At 25.1% G+C, this 22,289-nt stretch overlaps 4 protein-coding genes and 1 long non-coding RNA gene across 11 annotated transcripts in view; 2 read left to right on the top strand and 3 right to left on the bottom strand.

The window, feature by feature from the left end:
• Nucleotides 1-1,210: 1,210 nt before the first annotated feature.
• LOC130667951 (uncharacterized) lies at nt 1,211-4,086 on the top strand. 2 transcript variants are annotated; one of them, XR_008989934.1, is made up of 5 exons: nt 1,211-1,225; nt 1,408-1,559; nt 2,714-2,899; nt 3,076-3,102; nt 3,876-4,086. It is a non-coding gene; the product is annotated as an uncharacterized LOC130667951 (long non-coding RNA). The 2 variants fall into 2 exon arrangements; XR_008989933.1 differs by lacking the exon at nt 1,211-1,225 and having other exon boundaries at nt 1,399-1,559.
• Nucleotides 4,087-5,220: 1,134 nt separating this feature from the next.
• LOC130667946 (uncharacterized) lies at nt 5,221-8,992 on the bottom strand. Its single transcript, XM_057469884.1, has 4 exons — nt 8,696-8,992; nt 7,736-7,867; nt 7,112-7,270; nt 5,221-6,587 (listed from the first exon to the last, which is right to left on the bottom strand). Exons 2-4 carry the CDS (start codon nt 7,840-7,842, stop codon nt 5,471-5,473), a joined length of 1,383 nt encoding a protein of 460 aa, XP_057325867.1. The 5' UTR covers nt 7,843-7,867; nt 8,696-8,992; the 3' UTR covers nt 5,221-5,470.
• A 711-nt stretch (nt 8,993-9,703) lies between these two features.
• On the bottom strand, nt 9,704-13,242 carry LOC130667948 (transcription initiation factor IIA subunit 2). The gene is made up of 4 exons (XM_057469888.1): nt 12,967-13,242; nt 12,417-12,521; nt 11,063-11,192; nt 9,704-10,987 (listed from the first exon to the last, which is right to left on the bottom strand). Exons 1-4 carry the CDS (start codon nt 13,036-13,038, stop codon nt 10,953-10,955), a joined length of 342 nt encoding a protein of 113 aa, XP_057325871.1. The 5' UTR covers nt 13,039-13,242; the 3' UTR covers nt 9,704-10,952.
• A 744-nt stretch (nt 13,243-13,986) lies between these two features.
• On the top strand, nt 13,987-16,888 carry LOC130668309 (sentrin-specific protease 1-like). 2 transcript variants are annotated; one of them, XM_057470537.1, is made up of 3 exons: nt 13,987-14,168; nt 14,326-14,421; nt 14,866-16,888. In XM_057470537.1, the coding sequence occupies exon 3, from the start codon at nt 14,935-14,937 to the stop codon at nt 16,741-16,743; it is 1,809 nt and encodes a 602-aa protein (XP_057326520.1). In that variant the 5' UTR covers nt 13,987-14,168; nt 14,326-14,421; nt 14,866-14,934; the 3' UTR covers nt 16,744-16,888. The 2 variants fall into 2 exon arrangements, with proteins under 2 accessions (XP_057326520.1, XP_057326521.1); XM_057470538.1 differs by lacking the exon at nt 14,326-14,421.
• Nucleotides 16,889-17,531: 643 nt separating this feature from the next.
• The window catches only part of LOC130667428 (low-density lipoprotein receptor-like), a 44,735-nt gene continuing 39,977 nt past the window's right edge, over nt 17,532-22,289 (bottom strand). For all 5 annotated transcript variants that reach the window (XM_057468995.1, XM_057468993.1, XM_057468992.1 and 2 more), the window contains one exon: nt 17,532-21,634. In XM_057468995.1, the coding sequence (XP_057324978.1) occupies nt 21,590-21,634 (45 nt within the window). In that variant the 3' untranslated portion in view covers nt 17,532-21,589. The remainder of the gene's footprint in view (nt 21,635-22,289) is intronic.

The following is a 22,289-nucleotide window of genomic DNA, read 5'->3' as shown; positions in this document are numbered from 1 at the left end:
ATATTAATTTTAATATGGGCTTCTGATAAAATCCTATCGATTTTGTTGGCTCTTATATTGTAAATTTTAATTTTAAGGTAGGAGACCCAGTTCCCGACCAGGGAACTAGAACCTGATCACTCACATATTTGTATATCTATATACACTAAATTTGACTAAATATTGATATACAAATACATGAAATGATTGAGTACCAGTTCCCTGGTCGGGTAATGATACTGAAGTCAGCAGGCAATCGTCAATTTTCTAATTTTGTTTTCAACCATTAAAAATAAAAAAAAATTAAAAAAACTTCAAAAATATGCACATGTAGAAAATTAAAAAAACTATAACTACAATTATTTTAAATGTTTTTTTTTTTTGTAATTTATCAATTTGAAAAAAATCCAGAAATTATTGTAATGCTAAAAGCAGCCGACAATTGAAAATTCTGGTGTTTTTAATTACCAAGTTGATTGTCATATAAATTTTTATGAATGTGAATGTAGCAAACATCAGAAAAATTAAAAATTATAAATACATAGAGTAAACAATTCATAAAATAAAATTAAAAAAAAATGCGCATTTAAAAAATTTTGAAAATAAGAAGTGCATTCATTATAAATATTATTTTTTTCCTCTATTTATTTATAATTTTAAATTTGTCTAATGTCTGCTACATTCACACCGGTAAAAAATATTTTTTAAAAATTGCATTATAGTTTTTTAAATTTTCTACATGTGCATATTTTTAATTGTTTTTTCTTTTTAATTAAATCGTTGAAATAAAATTATCGAAAATTGTCAATTAATTAACAGTTTATTATACGATTGTCTGCTCATTTCATGCCATAATTTTTAATTAACTCCAATTTATTTTACAATACTTACATGTTTTTATTATAAAAAATCCAAATTTGAAAATATTTAATTTTTTTTTATTTTTGAAACACTATTATTAATGATACTGAAGTTAGCAGACGTCTGATAATTTTTGTATTTTTTTTTAGACGATAAAACATAAAAAAAAAATATTTAAAAAAATTGCACCTGTAGTTTTTAAAATTTTCTACATGTACATATTTTTTTGCAATTGATTTGTAGAAAGACGAAAATTTAAAAATTTTTAAATGTCTGCTAACTTCGGGATTATTATTATTATTATTGTTAATAAAAAAAAACAAACAAACAAAATGGACGACTGATGGAGAGAAGAGAGAGCGCACGAGAAGAGCGACAAAGAAAGGTGAGTATGAATGTAGCAGACACTCGACAATTTATAAATTTTAAGCAAAGAAATAAATAAATTAAATTAATGAATTGTAACAAAATGCGCGTAATAAGTTTTAAATTACTCAAATACGTATTCTTCAATTTTTATTGTACTTACATTTTATTTATTTATTCCACAATTTAAAAAATAAATAGTTGTCAGCTACATTCACACTCATAAACAAAGCTGCTTATGGAATGTATACAAAGGTGGGGGCTATAGAAAGGTCATACGTATATGTTTTGAATTCGTTCTTTCTTCTATCAGCTCTGAGTTGTGCGTCCTAATTTTTTTCCGATATAATTATGTAAGTAATTATAATTAAAATATAAATGTATTATTTAGTTCTAAATAATCATTTAATTGATAGTAAAGTTAGCAGACATTATTTATCTGTTAAAAAAAAACTTTTTTAACAGATAAATAATGAAAAAAAAACATTTCTGCAAAACGCACATGTCGGAAATTTTCTAAATTATACGTGTAATTTTTCAAAATATATTTTTTAATATTTATTTTTTTGTTGAAAGTTTTTGGATTTCATTTAACAAAAAAATAAATATTGAGATACATATTTTTAAAAATTGCACATACAGTTTATAAAATTTCCGACATGTGCGTTTTCGTATAAATGTTTTTTTTTTCATTATTTATCTGTTGAAAAAAAATTTTTTCAATTTCAAATGTCTGCTAACTTTACGATCATTATTATTTTTACAATTTATTTAAAAAAAAACAATAAAATAAAAAAAAAAATGAATAAGTGTGAATTTAGCAGACATCAGAAAAATTAAAAATTATTAATAAATAGAGTAAACCATTAATAATATGAAATTTTTAAAAAATGCGCATTTAAAAAATTTTGAAAATAAGAAGTGCATTTTTTATAAATATAATTTTTTTAACTCTTTCCTCTATTTATTCATATTTTTAAATTTGTCTGATGTCTGCTACATCCACACTCATAAAATAAAATTATTTATGATCCTGAAGTTAGCAGACAATTTAAATTTTTTGGATTTTTTTTTTTCAACAAATCAATTACAGAAAAAACAAAAACTAAAAATATCCACATGTAGAAAATTTACAAAACTACAGGTGCAAATTTTTCAAATATTCTTTGTTTTTATCATTTAATGCTTAAAAAAAATTTTAAAAATTATTAGACGCCGGCTAACTTCAGTATCATAATTATTTGATTTGTTATGATCCTGAAGTTAGCAGACAATGAAAAATTTTCGGATTATTTTTTTTCAAAAAATCAATTACAGAAAAAAACTCTAAAAATATGCACTTGTAGAAAATTTAAAAAACTATTGGTGGAATTTTCTCGAATATTATTTTTTTTTATAATTTATTATTTAAAAAAAAATCTAAAAATTATTAGACGTCGGCTAACTTCAGTATCATTTTTTTATTGCTACAAGTATATTAATATTTTTATTATTCATTATTTTTCAGATACATTCAAAAAAATTATGGCAGGAACTCACTTATTGGTTCGAGCCCGTAGGGATAATAAAAATGATAAGAATTCGTTCGAAAACATTTCGGTTCGTGGGCTTGACGTTCACCTCTGGAAGAAGTATAAAAAAGAATTTAATTTTTCCGGAGACGCAAAGTACTATAAAGCGACGGACAAAAACGGTAAGTAATATTTTCCTTATATTTACTATGTTATGATTATGAATTTAGCAGTCAATTAAAAATTTTTAAATTTTATTTTCAACTAATTAGTTACAAAAATTAAAAATATGCACTTGTAGAAAATTAAAAAAACTATCAGTGCAATTCCTTAATATTTTTTTTTTTTTTAATTATAGCTTTGGTGGGTGCATGCGAATATCCTGGTAAGCAAATAATTATTTTTTTAAAGTTTCCATTTACTGCACAAGTGCAACAAAGATATTACCGGTTGAGGACTTGAGTGTAAGGTAGTTGTCGGGTGATGGGCATAGGGTCAGAAAGTTATAAATTTTTTTATACTTATTAAGGGTATCAAGATACAATTACCGTTAAAATTTGAAGTCGATTGACCATCTCTAATTTGAATTATTAATAATCAAAGTTCGTATCATTAACATTGCGAGCAATGAGGAGTATGCGTTTCAAGTCGCGTTCGTGATTCTAATAAAAAAACTAACAGTCAGAAACTTTTGGAAAACTAACAGAAAATTAATGAATTTGGTCTGAATTTATTTAAGAAAAAAAATTAAGTATTCACCATCTCATTGTTAAGATATAGCAACGCAAAGTTCAACAATTAATGAAAAAATATACATGTCGGTGAATTAGAAAAAAACAATCTGACAACGCTGTACGCGATTATACATGGTATCATTTGAGCGGTAAATTTAAACATATACTCAGTACACTATACAGCAACTGGCAGAGTATATCCGACGTTGTCAAATTTTAATTTAAGAAAATGTTCAATAGTATTTGTTTATACGTATATATGAGTAATGTGTAGGTTGATTTCTCACGGGTGCAGTATCAAACAAAAGCAATGTCTCGTTTTAACTACCACCTAACCTACTCTTACTGCGTATATGGCTCATAACTTTTTGACAATATTGTAGCAGGACAATTACCTTATTTTATTTATTTTATTTATTTACAGAATCAATAGTGAACGTGTTAAACTTTTTTTCAAAAAATGAGTACCACGTCGTTTCATCATTGGGGGTATACGAAGATGCCGTTTGGACATTGTATAAGAAGATATGATTATTATTTTTCACATTCAACATAAAACTTCAACGAGTACTTAATCAAACTGTTGAAATGTTAAAGTTATTTTTCATATAATAAATAAAAAAAATTAATAATAATTTTTTTTTTTTTCAATTGGTTCATTTTTTATTAATTCCTTTACACTAATAAAACTATAATAAAATTTAAGGTTTCACTTCGAATATTTATGTAAAAAACATTTAAACTGCTGGTATTTTTTCGGGATTTGTTATTATTGTGGAATTAACAAATCTCTCCAAACGATCCTGATCCCATTTGGTTAACGATACATTGGACTGAAGTTTTATAGTCGTAGCTGCTGTATTTTGTAACCCATTTTCTGTACAATACTGTATTAGATTCATAGCAGGTGGGACAAAACAGTGTAATTAAACTGTCTAGTATCTCTGTAACTTGTTCAACATCTGGTGAGGATAGCTGTGTCTGCAAGAATTGTTCCATCCCAATTTAATTTTCGAATTCTTTTTGATTGTTGAATCGTGACGAAATCCCAAACAGTCAAACCAGCATCAGCAAAAATTTTGTTAAAAGGTGAATCTTTATCCGGTTTGCAATGAACCCGCATCAAATTCAAAGCTTTGGAGACAAGATTCTTTCTCTCCAAATGATCAGTGTATCATATGCGTCCATAGTTTTGACAAATATTCTCTGCTCATATTAGGATCATTAGCTTCCAAAGGCGTACAGTACAGTTTCCCTAACAACCGGCTCCGGAGTATAAATGTCCTGTATAAAATCATCATAGTAATTATTCATGAACACATCAATCGATTGATTTTTGACTTGCAGCAAAAAGTAATGCTTGTAATAATTATTTTCTTTGAAACCCTCTCCAATAAAATTGTAATTATCACCAGTCAGTAATAATTAATGAACTTTATCGCTCACTACCGGATCCTCTAAATTGTTTGCTGCAACACCCATCGCAATTAAAAAAAAGCCGTGTCATTTCTGTCATCAGCGGTAAATTCTTTGTTATTTATTTCCTGAAGAATTTCACGTAATAAATTACACGGCCCGTCATCTTAACGTCCGCAACCATCGGGTATAAAAGGACACAATTTTCTGTTAGTTCAGTAATGTATTAATTAACTTTCGCAGTTACTTTAAAAATAAAAACCCAAAAATAATTAATATTGTAATAATTTTTATTTTTAACAAACTTACGATAATATAAAAAAATTTTTTAAAAATCTAAATTGTTTATTATAATATTGTACTTCGTCATTAGTATCAACAGTATTTACTTTAATCATTAGGCTACAAAATTATTTAAACTGAATACTTATAACTTCTATACAGTTTATCATAAATTGTTCAACGAAAGATATTTATTTATTTTTTAATAATAATAATAATTAAATAAAAGTCATTTTCTAAACTAAAATAAAATTTTATCTTGCCTTAAGTAATCTATAAAAAAATACATATATTTTTATGTATATCTACATTTTTTAAATATTATACAAATGGTATAAGATTCCCTGTTTTGTCGATACCAATCGCCTGTACGTTATCTAAATTACAGTACTCGCGATAAAATTGACTTTGTTCAGGTGTACTGAACAAAATCAAAAATGGAGCATCTGCATCATCATCATCAACTTCCATTGAGTCATTAATCACAGAATCTGTTTCAATATTATCGTCGTCAGTATTATTATCATCATCGTCAGTATTATTATCCCCATTGTTATTGGTAGAATTTAAATTAGATTCAGTTTCACAATCCAAAACTTTTTCGGCAAAAGCTTTCTTAGCTTCAAGTATGCGTTGAGTATCAGGCACCAACGAGCATTTTTTAAGATCAACAGAAACTTCTGAACGTTTTTGTGGATTCTGGATGCTTTCTATTGCAGCAGCTTCAGCCAACTGACGTCTCCGCTCTCCATTAATCGGACGTCTGACTTCCTCATGTTCTTCCATCATTGTATTTCTCGTTCTGACTCGTAGACGTAGTGGTTCATTTGGTTCGGGTTCTAAATCAGTAACAGCATAAAATTTGTTCCCGCATTTTTTACTCCTACATCTACCATTAATAATGATATAATATTTTGAACTTGGACCATATACATGCCCATATTTAAATACATAAGCACATGGTAATCTGTACTGATCCCAAAACGCATCAGCGATAATATTTGTCCATACGTTCTTTCTCAATGGTATTTTTTTTCTACCAAGACCATCTGGTGGCTTTATTTCAACCCACTGTTTATTAGTTAATACCAAATTAAACCATGATTCTCCTTTATCAGAATCAGGACCATATACCCAGTCATCGTCATCATCAGTGCTGTCATCGGAGTGAACTCGTTTTTTGACTTTCTTTTTAGAAGGCAGTGGTGGTAAACCAGCTTTTTTTCTCGCTTCAGTCAATATCCCACGTCTGTCTTCACGTACATTTATATAGAACGATTGACTAGTCCATACTCCACCAGAATCTTTACTCATTTTCTTCCATATTTCTGATGACCATGCTGGAAATGATTCTTCTGTGAAATTGTCAATGTACTTGAACACCATATCAATGGCTATTGCTTTTGGTAGACGTGCTGCCATTTTTCTTTCTTTAGATCTGTAATTAAATAATATATTAATTTTAATACGGGCTTCTGATAAAATCCTGTCGACTTTTTTGGCTCTTATATTGTAAATTTTTAATTGTAAGGTAGGAGACCCAGTATTTTTAGTTTAATTTTTTTTTAATCGATTTGTTGAAAAAAAAATCAAAAAATTGTTAATTGTTTGCTAATTTCAATGTAACTGAAGTTAGCCGGCGTTTAATAATTTTTGAATTTTTCTCAGAACGTTAAATTATAAAAAAAAATTGCACGTATAGTTCTTTTAATTTCCTACATGTGCATATTTTTATTTTAATTTTTTTTAATCAATTCGTTGAAAAAGAAATCCAAACATTCTGTATCGTTTGTTAAGTTCAAGATCATATGCTTTTTATCACATCGTTATACTGTAATTTTTTCCTGATACTTTTTGATAACTTAATTATCAATAAATAGAGCAGCGACCACGAATGGTACTTCTACTCTACATTAATTGCAAATTGATAAAACTAAAAAAAATACTTAACGGAAGACTTACTTGTCTTCTTCAGATACATCAATCATTTCTATTTCCTTCATTATTTCACTCTCAGTTTTGTCGCATGTATGATCTTTTATAGTTGGCGTAAATTTACCATTAAAAAATTTACCATGCGCTTGACATTTTTTTTTAGACCGATGAAGACAATACAAATATCTGCAATATAAATAAAAATAAATTTCTCACACTATTTAATTATAATACTAAAAATATCAAAATTTAATGTTTTTTTTGTTTTTGTAAACGTGGTATACATTTTAAAATTAAAACAATAAATGGCCGACATATTTTATACAGAATGCGAGTAAAAACAATACACAGTCAATGTTTTTTTATTTTTAATAATCAAACTCAATATCAATAGAAAAAATTTTTCAATGGCCACAAAAACTTTCTTAAAAATTTTTTCTGTATTTTTTTATGTTGTGATGAAATTAAATAATTAATTGAAACAAAATAATGGACGATTACGATTTTAAATATCATTTTTTTTGAAATCATAAGTTAATTGTATTAACAATGACAAAATTTTAATTAAATCAGTTACTTTTCGTGTTTAAATTTTTAAATTTAAGAAACTACTAAAGAATTTATAAATTATAAATACATAATTATTCTTACTTTGTATCTTTATGCTGAGTTTTTATGGTGTATTGGTAACCATCGAAATTCCATTTTTTTCGATCTTCATCTGTTATTATGTCTTCGTTTTCAATTTCAGTATCCATTATTTAAATACCAACAAATAAAAATCTAAAAACAAAAAAATAAATCTATAAAATTTAAATTCTAATTCCTTTAATCTAAAATAATTAATCCTGAAGTTAGCAGACAATTAAAAATTTTCAAATTTTTTTCAACTAATTAAAAAAAAAAAACATTAAATATGCACATGTAGAAAATTAAAAAAACTATAAGTGAAATTATTCAAAATATTTTTTTTTATAATTTTATTTTGAAAAAAATTCAAAAATTATTATGGTGCTAAAAGTAACCGATAACTGAAAATTCTAGTGTTTTTAATTACCAAGTTGATTGTCATCATAAAAATGTTTATGAGTGAATTTAGTAGACGTCAGACAAATTTCAAATTTTTAATAAATAGACTAAATAATTAATAAAATAAAACTTTAAAAAATTCGCATTTAAAAAATTTAAATATTAATAAATGCACTTTTTATAAAAATTATTTTTTTATTTATTTATAATTTTAAATTTGTCTGATGTCTATTACATTCACACTCATACATTTTTCTAAAAAGTAACAAGAAAATTTTTGAAAATTCTCTCCATGCTTTTTTTAAAATCTTCGCTTGTCAATATTTATTTTGTTTATTCAAAATAACGAAAATTTTTAAATGTCTGCTACTTTCATTATCATAAATTATGGTCAGTATCATAAAAAATTATTGTTAATAAACAAAATAAAAAGACAATCATTTATTTGTATATATTATGCCATACATAATAAATATGACAACAACTTGGGGTTATATAAATACATACATCAAATATATGACATGTAAATAATCTTAATTTAATTACACAAAATTACGCGAATTAAAATAGAAAAATGCTTACCATTTACGTTTCACTTTTTCAAAAATTCAAGTTTTAATATACGAAACAGAAATAATTTATTTGAAATTTATAACCTCACTTTTGGAAGCAAAACCCAGTTTATATTTTTTGTGGTTTAAAAAATGAAAATTACTTAGTATTTAATTTAAAATTTTTATCAAAAGATTTTTCTTAAGTATAAAAATTTAGAAATTTAAAAACAAGATCAAAAAATTTGTTTTTGTTTTTAAAATGTTACCGTGTTGTAACAATCAGCGTAACGGTGATTGGTCTCACTATTAAAAATTTTTCATTAGAAGTGTATACTCAGTGCAGTGCACGTAATTAAAGTGTAGATGAAATAATTATCAATATAAATTGTTAATATTTTTGGTAATAAAAATAAATACTTACTTTTTAAAATAATAAATGTCAATGTGGCAGACGTACAATTTTTTAATTCTGTATAAAAAAATTTAAATAATAAAATTAAAAAAAAATGCATGTACTGAATTTCGAATTGTCTCAATATGCATTTTTTAATTTTTATTTTATGAACATTTTTATTTACTATTTCAAAATTTAAAAATTGTCAGGTGACCGCTAACTTTAATGATACTGAAGTTAGCAGACGTCTAATGATTTTTGGATTTTTTTTTAGACGATAGAACATAAAAAAAAAAATATTTGAAAAAATTGCACCTGCAGTTTTTAAAATTTTCTACATGTGCATATTTTTAGTTTTTTTTTTCTTCGAATTTAATTGTTAAAAAAAAATCCAAAAATTTTGAATTGTCTGCTAACTTCAGGATCGTTAACTTTACTATCATATAAATAAAATTTATGAGTGGGACTGCAGCAGACATCAGACAAATTAAAAATCAAAATGAATAGAGGAAAGAGTTAAAAAAATAATATTTGAAAAAAACGCACTTCTTAATTTCAAAATTTTTAAAATGTCCATTTTTTTTAAATTTCATTTTATTAATTGTTTATTCTGTTTATTAATAATTTTAAATTTGTCTGTCTGCTACATTCACACTCATTAAAATTTGATATTAATTATTTTTTAACATTAAATTTAAATAAAATAATATAATTTAGGGCCAGGTTTTTTAAACCTGGTGAATTTTTTATTCGAATTTGAATTATTATTGCTGGTATATCTATGAGTGTAAATGTAGTAGACATGATACAGTTTATAAATTTTAAATAAAATAAAATTTAAAAAAATGCGCGTGCGGATCTTACATTTATCTGAATACGCATTTTTTAATTTTATTCTACTTACATTTGATTTATTCATTTTAAAATTTAAAAAATTGACACTTGTCAATTACATTTACTCATGTATATCGATAGATCACTAGCAATATTAATTTAAACCCGGTTTGAAAAACTGGCCCTTAAATAAGTTAGTATACATATATTTAATTTTTTTTATTTATTCCCGCAGTATTTTTGTTAACAAATAACAAATTTTTTAATTATAATAATAATATTAATTGTTTATTATAATAAACGTACTTTATAATTAAGTGTAATGATACGAAATTTTTCACGGTTTTATAATTAATAACAAATTACTGCAATCCTTTAATTGTTATTTTTTTTTTTTTATATTAAATTGAAATTAAAATAATAAATATTGGGGTACTGCATTAAATTGTTGGGTTGATGATAAGTCTGTTTTTATGATACTGAATTTAACCATGAGTGCGAATGTAATCTGAGAAAAATTTCAAATTAAGAATAAACGAATTAAACAATCAAAAATATAAAAAAAAATTCACATACTGATATTCAAATTCTATAAATGCGCATTTTTTTAATTGAATTCGATTCACATTTGATTCACTTATTTTCAAATTCAAAAAGTTGAAAATTGTCAGCTACATTTACACTCATGATTTAGCCAACGTCTAATGACTTTTAGATTTTTCTAAACACGATAAATTACAAAAAAAAAAATATTTAAAAAAATTGCACCTACAGTTTTTTAAATTTTCTACATGTGCATATTTTCAGTTTTTTTTTTTTTTTGTACTTTAATTTGTTAAAAAAAAAATCCGAAAATTTTCAATTGTCTGTTAACTTCAGGATCATGTTTTCAATTAGTTTTGTTATGAATATTATATATGTATAAACCTAATACAAATTTAATAATAAGAAATTGCTAATTAGTCATAACATTATCAACAGAAAAAAAAAATTACTTATTAGTTATAAATCTTAATGAATTAACGCCAGTTGCCCATTTTGTCAAAAACAATTCGTGTTATCGTCTTGCCAGTGCATCTGCTGTATCTAATGCTGTAATAAATGAATTTATTTATTAATAAATTTATTAATTATAATAGTTAAAATAATAATAATTAATATGCTTACCCTTTCCATCACAAGCGACTATTTTAACTTTACGAACGGTAGCCACTTCTTGTACTTCTCTGAACTCAACGTCATTCAACATAAAAGTCCATACGTTATCACAAAATCTATAAGTATTTAATTTTCCAGCCTAAAATAAAAAAATTGTTATCATAAATTATTATACATCATTTTATATACTGAAACTTTTCCAATATTAAATAAATCCAATATTAAAAAAAACAGTTTTAAATATTTAATTGTCTATAAAAGGTTCAGGTTGGGCCTCATTGGAGTGTCGCTAGACCTCTCGATGGATCTCGGTCGTTGATTATTTTAATAATTTATTAATTTTCGCGATTTAAAATATTTTCGATACCGGTATCGGGTTTTATACTCTATATTATTAATATATATTTATATGGATAAGGTTTTTAAAGGACGGCTGGGCACCCAGGCCAGATAAACTATTGGGCTGTCGGTGACAGCGTCCAATATTTATGATGATTATTCTGGGCGGCATGTAGCAGCACCCAAAATGAAGGGCAAATTAATTAAAATTTAATTGTGGGTTTTTTTATTAATTAATGGAGTGTAAAAAGACAAGCCGATAGATCAGATTCAGCAGAGTACCAGTCTCTGCTGTCCTTAGACTAACCAGGTAGTGATCACTCAATGCTTTTACATGGCTCAGTTTTTCCATACCAAAATTCTTTATCTAAATTAGACCAACTGAAATAAAATTTGGCATGACGAGGGACAGAAGTGATCACCGCCTGAGACTAATTAACTTTTCTTTTCACACTGCATTAATTATACATCAAAAAATTAATAGTGTCGCATCTTAGGTTCTTTATGAGAACCTCGAGGCAGTTCAATTCTCATCTACGTGTACTTTGTTTTGTTTACGGATGGACTGCGTCGACGTTCTAAAAACGCTTAGCGATATTTTCGTTAAAACGGATCAGAAACTATAAATTTAAAATAATAATTAAATAAATTATAATTTTTATTAAAGAAACCAGTGACGTTCGACTCTAAATTGAATAGATTTTATGCGTAAAAAAAAAATGTATTAATTACTAAATAAATTGTACGATTTAGATTGACACTGAAGTTAGAAGCCAATTAATAATTTTCGGATGTTTTTTTTTCAACAAATCGATGACAAAAAAAAATAAACTAAAAATATGCATGTGTAGAAAATTAAAAAAGCTAGAGGTGCAATTTTTTGAAATTTTTTTTTTTATCATTTATCATTTTTAAAAAAACTCGAAAATTATTAGACGTCTGCTAACTTCAGTATCATCGATTTAGATAGCAAACTTAATTTTAATTAACATACAAATAAACAGAATAGATAATAAAGCATTACCTTGAATGTTAATCGTGATTTAACACGTGTCGCCAATGCTTGATTGATTGCTTTGTCAAATTGTAATAAAACTTTTAGAGCATGTTGGGGTGTAATTTGTCCAAACTAATTAAACAATAAATAATAAATTAGTATATTTAATAGCAAAAACAATGTGAATGTACCAGATACGAAACAGTTTATAAATTTTGAATAAATAAATAAATCAATTAATTAAAGTAATAAAATTTTAAAAAATGCAAGTGCTGATTCTCAATTATCTAAGTACGCATTTTAAAATTTGTATTCCACTTACATTTTAATTATTTATTTATAAATTAAAAAAATTGATAGTTGTCAAGTACATTCACAAAAATATGATACTTTAAGTAGCAGACATCAAACAATTTTGTAATTTTTATAAACAAATTACTAGTAAATAAAATACATTTTTATAAATATTTTATTTATTTATTTAAAATAAATAAATTTTTTTAAAGTCTGCTACTTTCAGTGTCATATCAAAAACAGTATAAATGTAATTTATATATATATGAAAAAATATATTTACCTGTATTAATTCATCTAAACTTTCTTGTAGAGTATTTCCTAACGTCGTGTTTCTGTACAATTGATAAGACATTTTGTTTCTTTACAATAAATTTAATTTAATAATAAATAATTAAACTATTATACGATTTAAAATTTATGTCAGGTTATTAAATAATTCGGTTATTAATTAATAATAAATATTAGAATTATTTATTTATTTATTTAAAATAATAATTATTTAGATTTAGATGAAGGCAGAAACAGGTAGAAGGCAGAAGGCTCAAGAAAATAATGTATAAACCATGAAGTTAGTGATTATAAATTGACAAATACATGTTAATTAACACGACAAAAAAAAAAAAGCATTTGCTTGAAGTTGGCTATTTGTTCAACTTAAAGTTATGAGCGAATGGTGACACTGAAGTTAGCTGACGTCTGATAATTTTATGAGTGTGAAGTAACTGACTGAATTTTTGAAATTTTTGAATAAATAAATAAACAAAATGTGTTGAATAAAAATTTAAAAATGCGTATTTAAATAAATTTAGATAATTTAGAAATCAACGCGCGCCTTTTTTAAAATTTCATTATTTATTTAAAATTTATAAATTGTCTGATGTCTGCTACATTCACACTCATAATAATTTTTTGAATTTTTTCGAAACGATAAATTATAAAAAAAATTTCACGTGTAGTTTTTTTAATTTTCTGCATGTGTTTTTTTTTTGTAATTGATTTGTTGAAAAAAAATTCGAAATTTATTAATTGTCTGTTAACTTGAGGATCATGAAAAAATTTGTTTTAAATAAATAAATAATTAAATTTTAAAAAATGCGCGTACTAATTTTTCAAATATTTAAATACGCATTTTTGAATTTATATTTAAATTTTATTTATTTATTTAAAAATTTAAAAAATTGACAATTGTCAGCCACATTCACACTCATCTTTAAGTTTCGTTTTCATGTAAAACGATTTTTAGTTTCCATTTTTAGTTTCCCCTCGTAATTTTATGCTCAGCTCATACGCTCTCAGTTATCAGTTTGTATCGTTTGTATTAAAAAAAAAGCATAAGTACTAAATTTAGTATTCTAAATCAAACAATAAATAATTAAATTATTAAAAGTAAAAATTTCGTTATCAACGCAAATAAATTTCGGAGTGATTAATTTTTTTTGTAAAAACAATTAAAATTAATAAATTGATGTTCAAATTTTGTTGGTAAGTTTATAAGCCGCGCGTGTTTTTATTTCTTATAAATATTTTTATTTATTTAATTTTTTTTTAAATTTCACTAAATATTCACTATTATTATTATCTACTTATTATATTTAATTACTGATTATTATTTCATTTACTTATAGTTTTTTTTTTTTAGGTTAAGTCGTTGGTTAGTTTCTGTCAGAATGTAAAAATTTTCAATTTGTGAATTTTATGAATTATTATAGTCAACTTTTTTATTTTAATTTTACACGTAAGTTTATTATTACTCTGTAATTAACACCCAATTAAAATTTTTCTCATTTATTTGTCAACAAATCGATTACAAAAAAAATGTACGTAAATTTAAAAACTTAAGTGCAATTTTTTAATAATTTATCATTTTGAAAAAAACATAAAAATTATTGAACGTCACTTAACTTCAGTATCATTTATTATTTATAAATTTTAATTGAGAAAACAAATAATCGATTAATTATTTATTAATTTAATGATACCGTAATTAGCCGATGTCAATAATTTAAACAAAATGATAAATTATAAAAAAATTGCACCTGTAGTTTTTAAAATTTTCTACATGTGCATATTTTTAGATTTTTTTTTTTTTTTAATTGATTTGTTGAAAGAAAATCCGGAAGTTGTCCAGTTAATTGTCTGCTAACTTCAGGATTTAATTCGTTATATTTATTTTGCACAGATCCATGGAGGTAATCAACAACATCTTGAATGGATAGTAAACGAGAAATAAATTTTCTGTTTTTATATTATGAAAAATTGGCCATTACTATTAGTCAACATGCTGTATCAGTTATTAAAAAATCTATTTGAGTGGGCCGACATAAGACCTCGTAAGCGACGCGCTGAATGCGAGTTGAATAATTTCGAGTACGAAGAGGAAAATAATTATCCAATACCAGCGAAGAGACACTGCTGCAATCACACGATGAAGAACGGACGTGAAGTCATTGAAGTTGAGGATGATGATGATTTTATTGAAATATTAGAAGAATTGAACTGTAAAAAATCACAAAAAAATCATCGGAAAGTGCCAGTGAATATCAGCCGGCACTCGTATCTTCAACAGAAAAATTCATCATCATCAAAGAATCATTTATCCAATAATTCCAAGCCATTTTTAGCAACGAAATTTATCAAGAGACGTTCACTACAAAATGGGAAATCGAAAAATTTATCAATAAATGAGTCTTACAGACTCAAAGACAAAGAAAAATATGGGCAGTTACTTCAAGATTTTATTCCTCAAAGATTACAAATATTTAAACCAAAAGAAAGTCGTAATCAGCAGCCACAAAATATTGAAGTTATTGATGTGGAAAATGAACAATCGTCATCTAAAATACCTGATGTATTTTCAACTCCTAAATTAACTACTCCATTGTCGCAGAGTCGAAGATTATCGACACCTGGGTCCAGTAGATACTCAACACCCAATACCTCATACTGGTGTACTCCAAAACCATGGGATAAATCAAGTGCACCACGGTCAAAAAAATCAATTGAAGAAATAAAAATAGATAGCGATGACAGTTCTGCTGAGTCATCAATCAACAGTTCAATTAAACGTAAAAACAATATATTAGCTGCGCCTAAAATAATTTTAACACAACCAAGTCCTAGAGAATTAGTAGTAACGAATACTTTACGCGATAAATTATCAGCTAACGTATTAATGAAAAAAGATTATGTATCACGTATCAATAATAATTACAATGAACGTACTGTTCAACGTTGCAAGGAAGCAGAAGAATTAAAACGCGTTACTAGTTTGCTGTCAAAACAAAATCGTCTGTCACGTGAGATAGGACTTGAGCAACAACTAGCCCAGTCAATGAAATTGCATGAAGAAATACTGGTTGAAGATGATTATGAAGAAGAGCCATCGCTGCCAGAACTTACTCCTGAAATGCTGGATAAAATCACCAGAGCATTGAATCCCAATCCACCGAATCAAGTACTCGTTGAAAGCTTCGGTTTGAGAATAACACGAAAAGACATTCATACATTGGCTGGTCTCAATTGGCTGAATGATGAAGTCATCAACTTCTATATGAATTTATTAATAGCACGTGGTGGTACTGAAAAATTTCCTCCTGTTCATGCGATGAACACTTTCTTCTACCCGAAATTATTATCAGGTGGTCATGCATCGCTGAAACGTTGGACTAGAAAAATAGACATTTTTGCTAAGGACATTGTCGTGGTGCCAATCCACCTTGGGGTCCATTGGTGTATGTCAATAATCGATTTTCGTGATAAGTCTATACGTTACTACGACAGTATGGGAGGGGAAAATAAAAAATGTTTGTATGCATTGAAGCGGTATATTGAGGATGAAAGTTTGGATAAAAAGAAAGTAAATTATGATACCAGTGATTGGACATTGGAGAGTATGAAAGATATTCCACAACAAATGAACGGAAGTGATTGCGGTGTTTTTTCGTGTACGTTCGCTGAATTTATTTGTGCTAATCGTAATTTAACATTTTCACAAGAAAATATGCCGTATTTTAGAAACAAAATGGTTTATGAAATACTTACCGTTAAACTTTTGTAAAAGTATAAGAAAAAAATTTTTTTATTAATTTTGTGGTGAAAAAAAAAAATCCTGAAATTTGCAGATCATTTTATTAACAATTTTTCAACTGATTAATTGCAAAAAAAAAATCTAAAAATATGCACATGTAGAAAATTTGAAAAATTATAAGTGCAATTTTTTAGAAAAATTTTTTTTTTTATAATTTGTCGTTTTTAAAAAAATCCAAAAATTATAGTACTAAAGTTAGCATATGATTTAAAATTTTTAGATTTTTTTAAAAACGACAAATTACAAAAAAAAAAATATTTTAAAAAATTGCACTTAAAGTTTTTTTAATTCTCTACATGTGCATATTTTTATTTATTTTTTTTTTTTTTTTTTGTAATTGACTGAAAAAAAAAATTCAAAAATTGCTAATTATCTGTAAGCTTCAGGATCATAAAAAAAAAAAAAAAAAAAATGAGTAATTAGATAATTTATTTGATAATACTAAAAAAATAGTAAAAAGGTTGTACTTTTTTTTTATAATATAACAGAAAATGAATTTGAATGTGATCAAATTAATTACATTCATATTGATTTATTTATATAAAACATTTTTAATATATATTTAAGTGATAAATTAAAAGTTTTTGTTTTTCTTAAAATAATTACAAGATTTCCTACTGAAGTAATTATTGAATAATTATTAATAAATTAATTAACTACAAAATGATGAGTAGTAATTTTGAATTAAAAATAAATAAATATAAATTACCCGTGTTATTGTTTATAATTTAGATGTGTAATAAATTTAAATAAACTAGTAATACAGACACAAATATGGTATTTATTTTTCGGTAAGAATCAAGCATGCATTGTTCCTTTTACTTTACATTGTTTACAATAAAAATAGCATAATTTATTATTATTAATATCAATATTATTAAAATTACTTTTTTTATCAGTGTAATAAATTTCATGATAAATTAATTACATTCAATAATTATAATTATTTAAGGGGGAAAGGGATCTAAGATACAAAAAAAGAGGATATTTTTGGGATTTTTTTTCAGAGAACCTTCTTTATTAAAATTTTTAAAATTTGTGACATTCTCAAGCATCATTTCAAGAATATCCTGCTAAATTTTCATTAAAAAATATTGAGAAACGAGCGAGTGGCAACGGGGAGAAACAGTCTCTTTAAAAAAAAGTCTCCATGCCGTAGGCAGGATAATTCATGACTGCTTCATCTGAAATAAAAAAACCAAAAAGATTTCTTTGGTACATAAGTTTATCTTGGATTTGAACGAAGGAATAAACAAAATATTCATTTTTGAATTTATGGTAAAGGTGCAATAAAAAGACTGATTTTTACCAAAAATTGCTCCTTTTGTTTGATTAAAAAATAAGTAGTAATTGCAAAAAAAAATCTTTCGTTTAAATCCAAGCTAAACATGTACTAAAGAAATCTTTTTGGTTTTTTTATTTCAGATGAAGCAGTCATGAGTTATCGTGCCTACGGCATGGAGACTTTTTGAGGTGACTCGTCTCTCCCCGCTACCACTGGCTTATTTTTCAATATTTTTTTATGAAAATTTAGCAGAATATTCTTGGAATAATCCTTAATAATGTCGTAATTTTTGAAAATTTTAATAAAGATACTCTGAAAAAAAAATCACAAAAATATCCTCTTTTTTTGCATCTCAGACCCTTTCCCCCCTTAAATTATTTTAAAACAATCGATCATTGATCCATAAACTTTTTTTTTTAAACTAAAAAATAAAGTTCGGAATAATTTGGACGGGTATTTTATTTTTAAAATTAAAATGTCTAACAATTTTTAAATTTCAATTTTTTTTTTTAACAAATAAAATGTGCGTTAATTTAAAAATATTTATGTTCATTATAATTAATATATAATTTTTTTTTAAATGTAAAACAATGAAGCGCGAATGAGTTTAATTATAAAGAAGACATGTAGATGTTATGATTCAATATTATATTTAGGTATAAGTTTTATCTTTTTATGATGTATATAAGCGATTAATCCTTATATTAAATATATTTCTATACATATTACTTGTACAATGACTTATATTTTCATTCAATAACACGAAATATCTAAATATTCATTATTTAGACTTACAGTCAGATTTTTTTAGTGTCATTGAGCTGCTCTTATTTACTATAATTATTATTTATATTATTATTATTATCATTATATTTAATCCATTATTTAATTAATTATTTATTCTATTAACTATTACTTTTTTTCAGATTAATTGTAATTGTGATTAAATTAAATATGTCTCAAAATAAATTGATTTTGTGATATGAACTACACGTCATATATTTTTATGATTTAAAAAAAATTTACATGGTTATTATCTAGTAGTATAAATTTTTCTAAAGCTTTTTAAAAATTTATAAATTAGGGACGTGCGAATTATGTTTGAATTTAATATTATTAGTCGTATTTTTACCCGCGTAAAGAAAATTCAAAAAAAGTTCGACATGTGGACTTCTACACTTGAGAAAGATTGGAACTTAAAACGGAACTTTTTTTGAATTTATGTAATTTTGACAGTAAAAAAAAAAGTTTATCTAGGATTTTTATGAGCGAATTTTGAGTAAAAAAAGAACGTTCCAAATTAAAGTTTTTGAATTTTTTTGAAACAAGGGTATAAGTGATATTGAAGTTACTCGACGTCTAATAATTATTGAATTTTTTTTAAACGAAAAATTATTTAAAAAAATTGCACTTATAGTTTTTTAAATTTTCTATATGTGCATTTTTTTTTTGTAATTAATGTATTGAAAAAAAATCCAAAAATTGTGAACTGTCGGCTAACTTCAGGATCGTGTTTTAAAAATATTCTTTTTTTACTCTCAAGTTCCACTCGAAGTTCCAATCTCTAAAGTGTAGAAGTCCACATGTTGAACTTTTTTGAATTCTGTTTGAAACGAATTTTTTTTTACATGGGTATTGAATCAAACTTGGATACTTGGTTCGGATTTAGAATATTAAATTTCCAATTAATAGTACTCTTAACTTTTATTAAACTGAACTAGTGTATAATAAATCCTGCAAGTTTTTTATTTATGCCGGATAAAAATCATAGGGTGTGAAAATATTAAAGTTCAAAAACTAAAATAATTCTATTGACTTTCCACTATAAGAGTTTTCAATTGTCACACCCACGTACATACAGAAAGTTATACGTACTTGGCGCGAGACACTACCGTGTCTCCGGATATAAATATATATCATTCTGTAAATATTTAAAACAGCTTTCGAGTGTATGAAGACATTGACATCTTTTGTGAATTCAATGTTATAAAATCAGTGATAATTTTTTTTTCAATTGTCACACCCACGTACATACAGAAAGTTATATATAAATATATATCATTCTGTAAATATTTAAAACAGCTTTCGAGTGTATGAAGACATTGACATCTTTTGTGAATTCAATGTTATAAAATCAGTGATAATTTTTTTCTTTTTTTACAATTTTCAATTTTACTGTCAAGTTCAAAATAAAAAATTGTTTTAGTTTTTAAATTTTTATATTTTACCGCCAATTTTTATATTTAGTTCGAGATGCAAATCATTCACACCCCTAATTTTTATTGTAATTATTAAAAAAAAAAAATTTTTTTTCTGCTAACGTGTCATACTTTTAATAATTATAATTATTTTTATATGGAATTAACATATTGATTAATAATATATATATATATTTAAAATTGAATCTAATTATATATACACTGTTATATAATAAACAATAATAATGGATAATAAAAATAGCGTTAGATTAAAAAATTTTATGTTTTTAAGGTAAATATTTACAGTAAGCTAAATATCATTGTAATGTGGGTTTTACAATAATGAGGGAATAAAACATAAATCTAATGCTAAAAAAATATTATTAAGTTTGTTGCTTTCATTTGATCAATAAGGGCTCAAAATAAATAAATAAAATAATAAATTTTAAATAATTATAATAAATAATAAATTCAAATAAATGAAAGCTAATTTTTAACACAGATAATTTTTTATAAATTTAAAATTAATCTCACTCAAATTTTACAACATAGTCAAAATTTTATAATTAATTGTCTTTTTTAAATAAATTATTTTTTTTTTAAATTTAAATTACGTAAGCAAAGAGATTTATAGAGAGTAAAATCTTAAAAATACTTGAATTTTATTACATTAATATTTACACAGAAAAAAATTTTTACTCGCCCCAGGAAAATTTTTGCATTTTTAGAAAAAAAAAAAAATTTTCTTGGGCGAGTAAAAAATTCTTGTGCCAAGAAATTTTTTCCAGTCATAAGAAAAGTTTTGTCTTTAACTCATAGTGCAAAATATTTCTTGCGCCAAGATATTTTTTTTTCTGTGTATATATATTTATGTATATATATATATATATATATATATATGATGTGGATCATAAAATTAGTTTGGCGACTTTTAGGATATACGTCTAATTATTTAATTGTGACAATCGTGTGCATTTTTGTTAAATTGTTGAGTTATCTATTTATAAGTGAGTGATCAATAACGTAAATCTATTTGATCGAACGATGAAAATGCAATAATTATTACAGTATTTTTGTTATTATTTTTTTGTTTTTTAAACATAATAAAAATAGTACAAAAAAATAAACATAATCACAGCTTAATTGGCAGGCAGCAGGCGGACATTTCGGTCAGGCACACACTGCCTTAACTCGATTTTAATCTTCTCAATATATATCTTCATTTTTTCGTTTTTTTAAATTTACTTTTTAATTTTTCCAACAATTTATTTTGTAACGGCTATTATTTATCAGCCCGCTAAGTCTTTACGATAAGATTATTTACTTAAAAATCTTAAACGTAGTCATTGGTTCCGGGGCTAGTTAAGGGTTCTTGTGCCTATAAAATACATAAATATATAATAATTAATAATAAATAACATACATGTGTATACATTAGACTGTGCCAAATGAAATCAATATTTTTTTTGCTCCCATACGAAAATTACGTTACATGTAACTTTAAAAAAATTGGGTAACAAGTTGGGTTCTCAAATTTAATTACAAAACGCGCGCTCGTTTAAATAAGATTTCGAATTAAAACTGAAATTTTAATTACTTAAAGTTCATATCTTTTTGAATCTTGATTTTAGAGATTGGACTCATATGAACTTTTTTGTAGAAGACTAAATTTCCCATAAAAAACGACATATACTTTTTTTCCTGAAAGTCAACCGTTTACAAGTTAAGGGGGGAAAGGGGTCTGAGACACAAAAACAAGAGGATATTTTTGTGATTTTTTTTTCAGTGCCTTCATTATTAAACTTCTTAAAATTTGTGACATTATTAAGCATAATTCCAAAAGATTCTGCTAAATTTTCATAAAAAAATATTGAAGAATAAGACAGTGGTAGCGGGGAGAGTCGAGTCACCTCAAAAAAAAAGTCTCTATGCCGTAGGCAGGATAACTCATGACTGCTTCATCTGAAATCAAAAAACCAAAAAGATTTCTTGAGTCCATAAGCTTATCTTGGATTTGAACGAAGGATTTTTTT

This window comes from Microplitis mediator, chromosome 5 (genome assembly GCF_029852145.1).
Source record: "Microplitis mediator isolate UGA2020A chromosome 5, iyMicMedi2.1, whole genome shotgun sequence".
Classification (NCBI taxonomy): domain Eukaryota; kingdom Metazoa; phylum Arthropoda; class Insecta; order Hymenoptera; family Braconidae; genus Microplitis; species Microplitis mediator.
Note: the sequence above shows the minus strand (reverse complement) of the source record. Positions and strands in the feature narration are given on the sequence as shown.

Coding starts and splice junctions, on each gene's coding strand:
- LOC130668309 (XM_057470538.1), top strand. CDS start 14,935: ATGAAAAATTGGCCATTACTATTAGTCAACATGCTGTATCAGTTATTA.
- LOC130667948 (XM_057469888.1), bottom strand. CDS start 13,038: ATGTCTTATCAATTGTACAGAAACACGACGTTAGGAAATACTCTACAA. Junction 11,193..12,416: donor AATCACGATTAACATTCAAG/GTAATGCTTTAT, acceptor TTTTTATTTTAG/GCTGGAAAATTAAATACTTA. Junction 10,988..11,062: donor AGTCGCTTGTGATGGAAAGG/GTAAGCATATTA, acceptor CATTTATTACAG/CATTAGATACAGCAGATGCA.
- LOC130667946 (XM_057469884.1), bottom strand. CDS start 7,842: ATGGATACTGAAATTGAAAACGAAGACATAATAACAGATGAAGATCGA. Junction 7,271..7,735: donor ACTCAGCATAAAGATACAAA/GTAAGAATAATT, acceptor TTTATATTGCAG/ATATTTGTATTGTCTTCATC. Junction 6,588..7,111: donor GATGTATCTGAAGAAGACAA/GTAAGTCTTCCG, acceptor ATTTAATTACAG/ATCTAAAGAAAGAAAAATGG.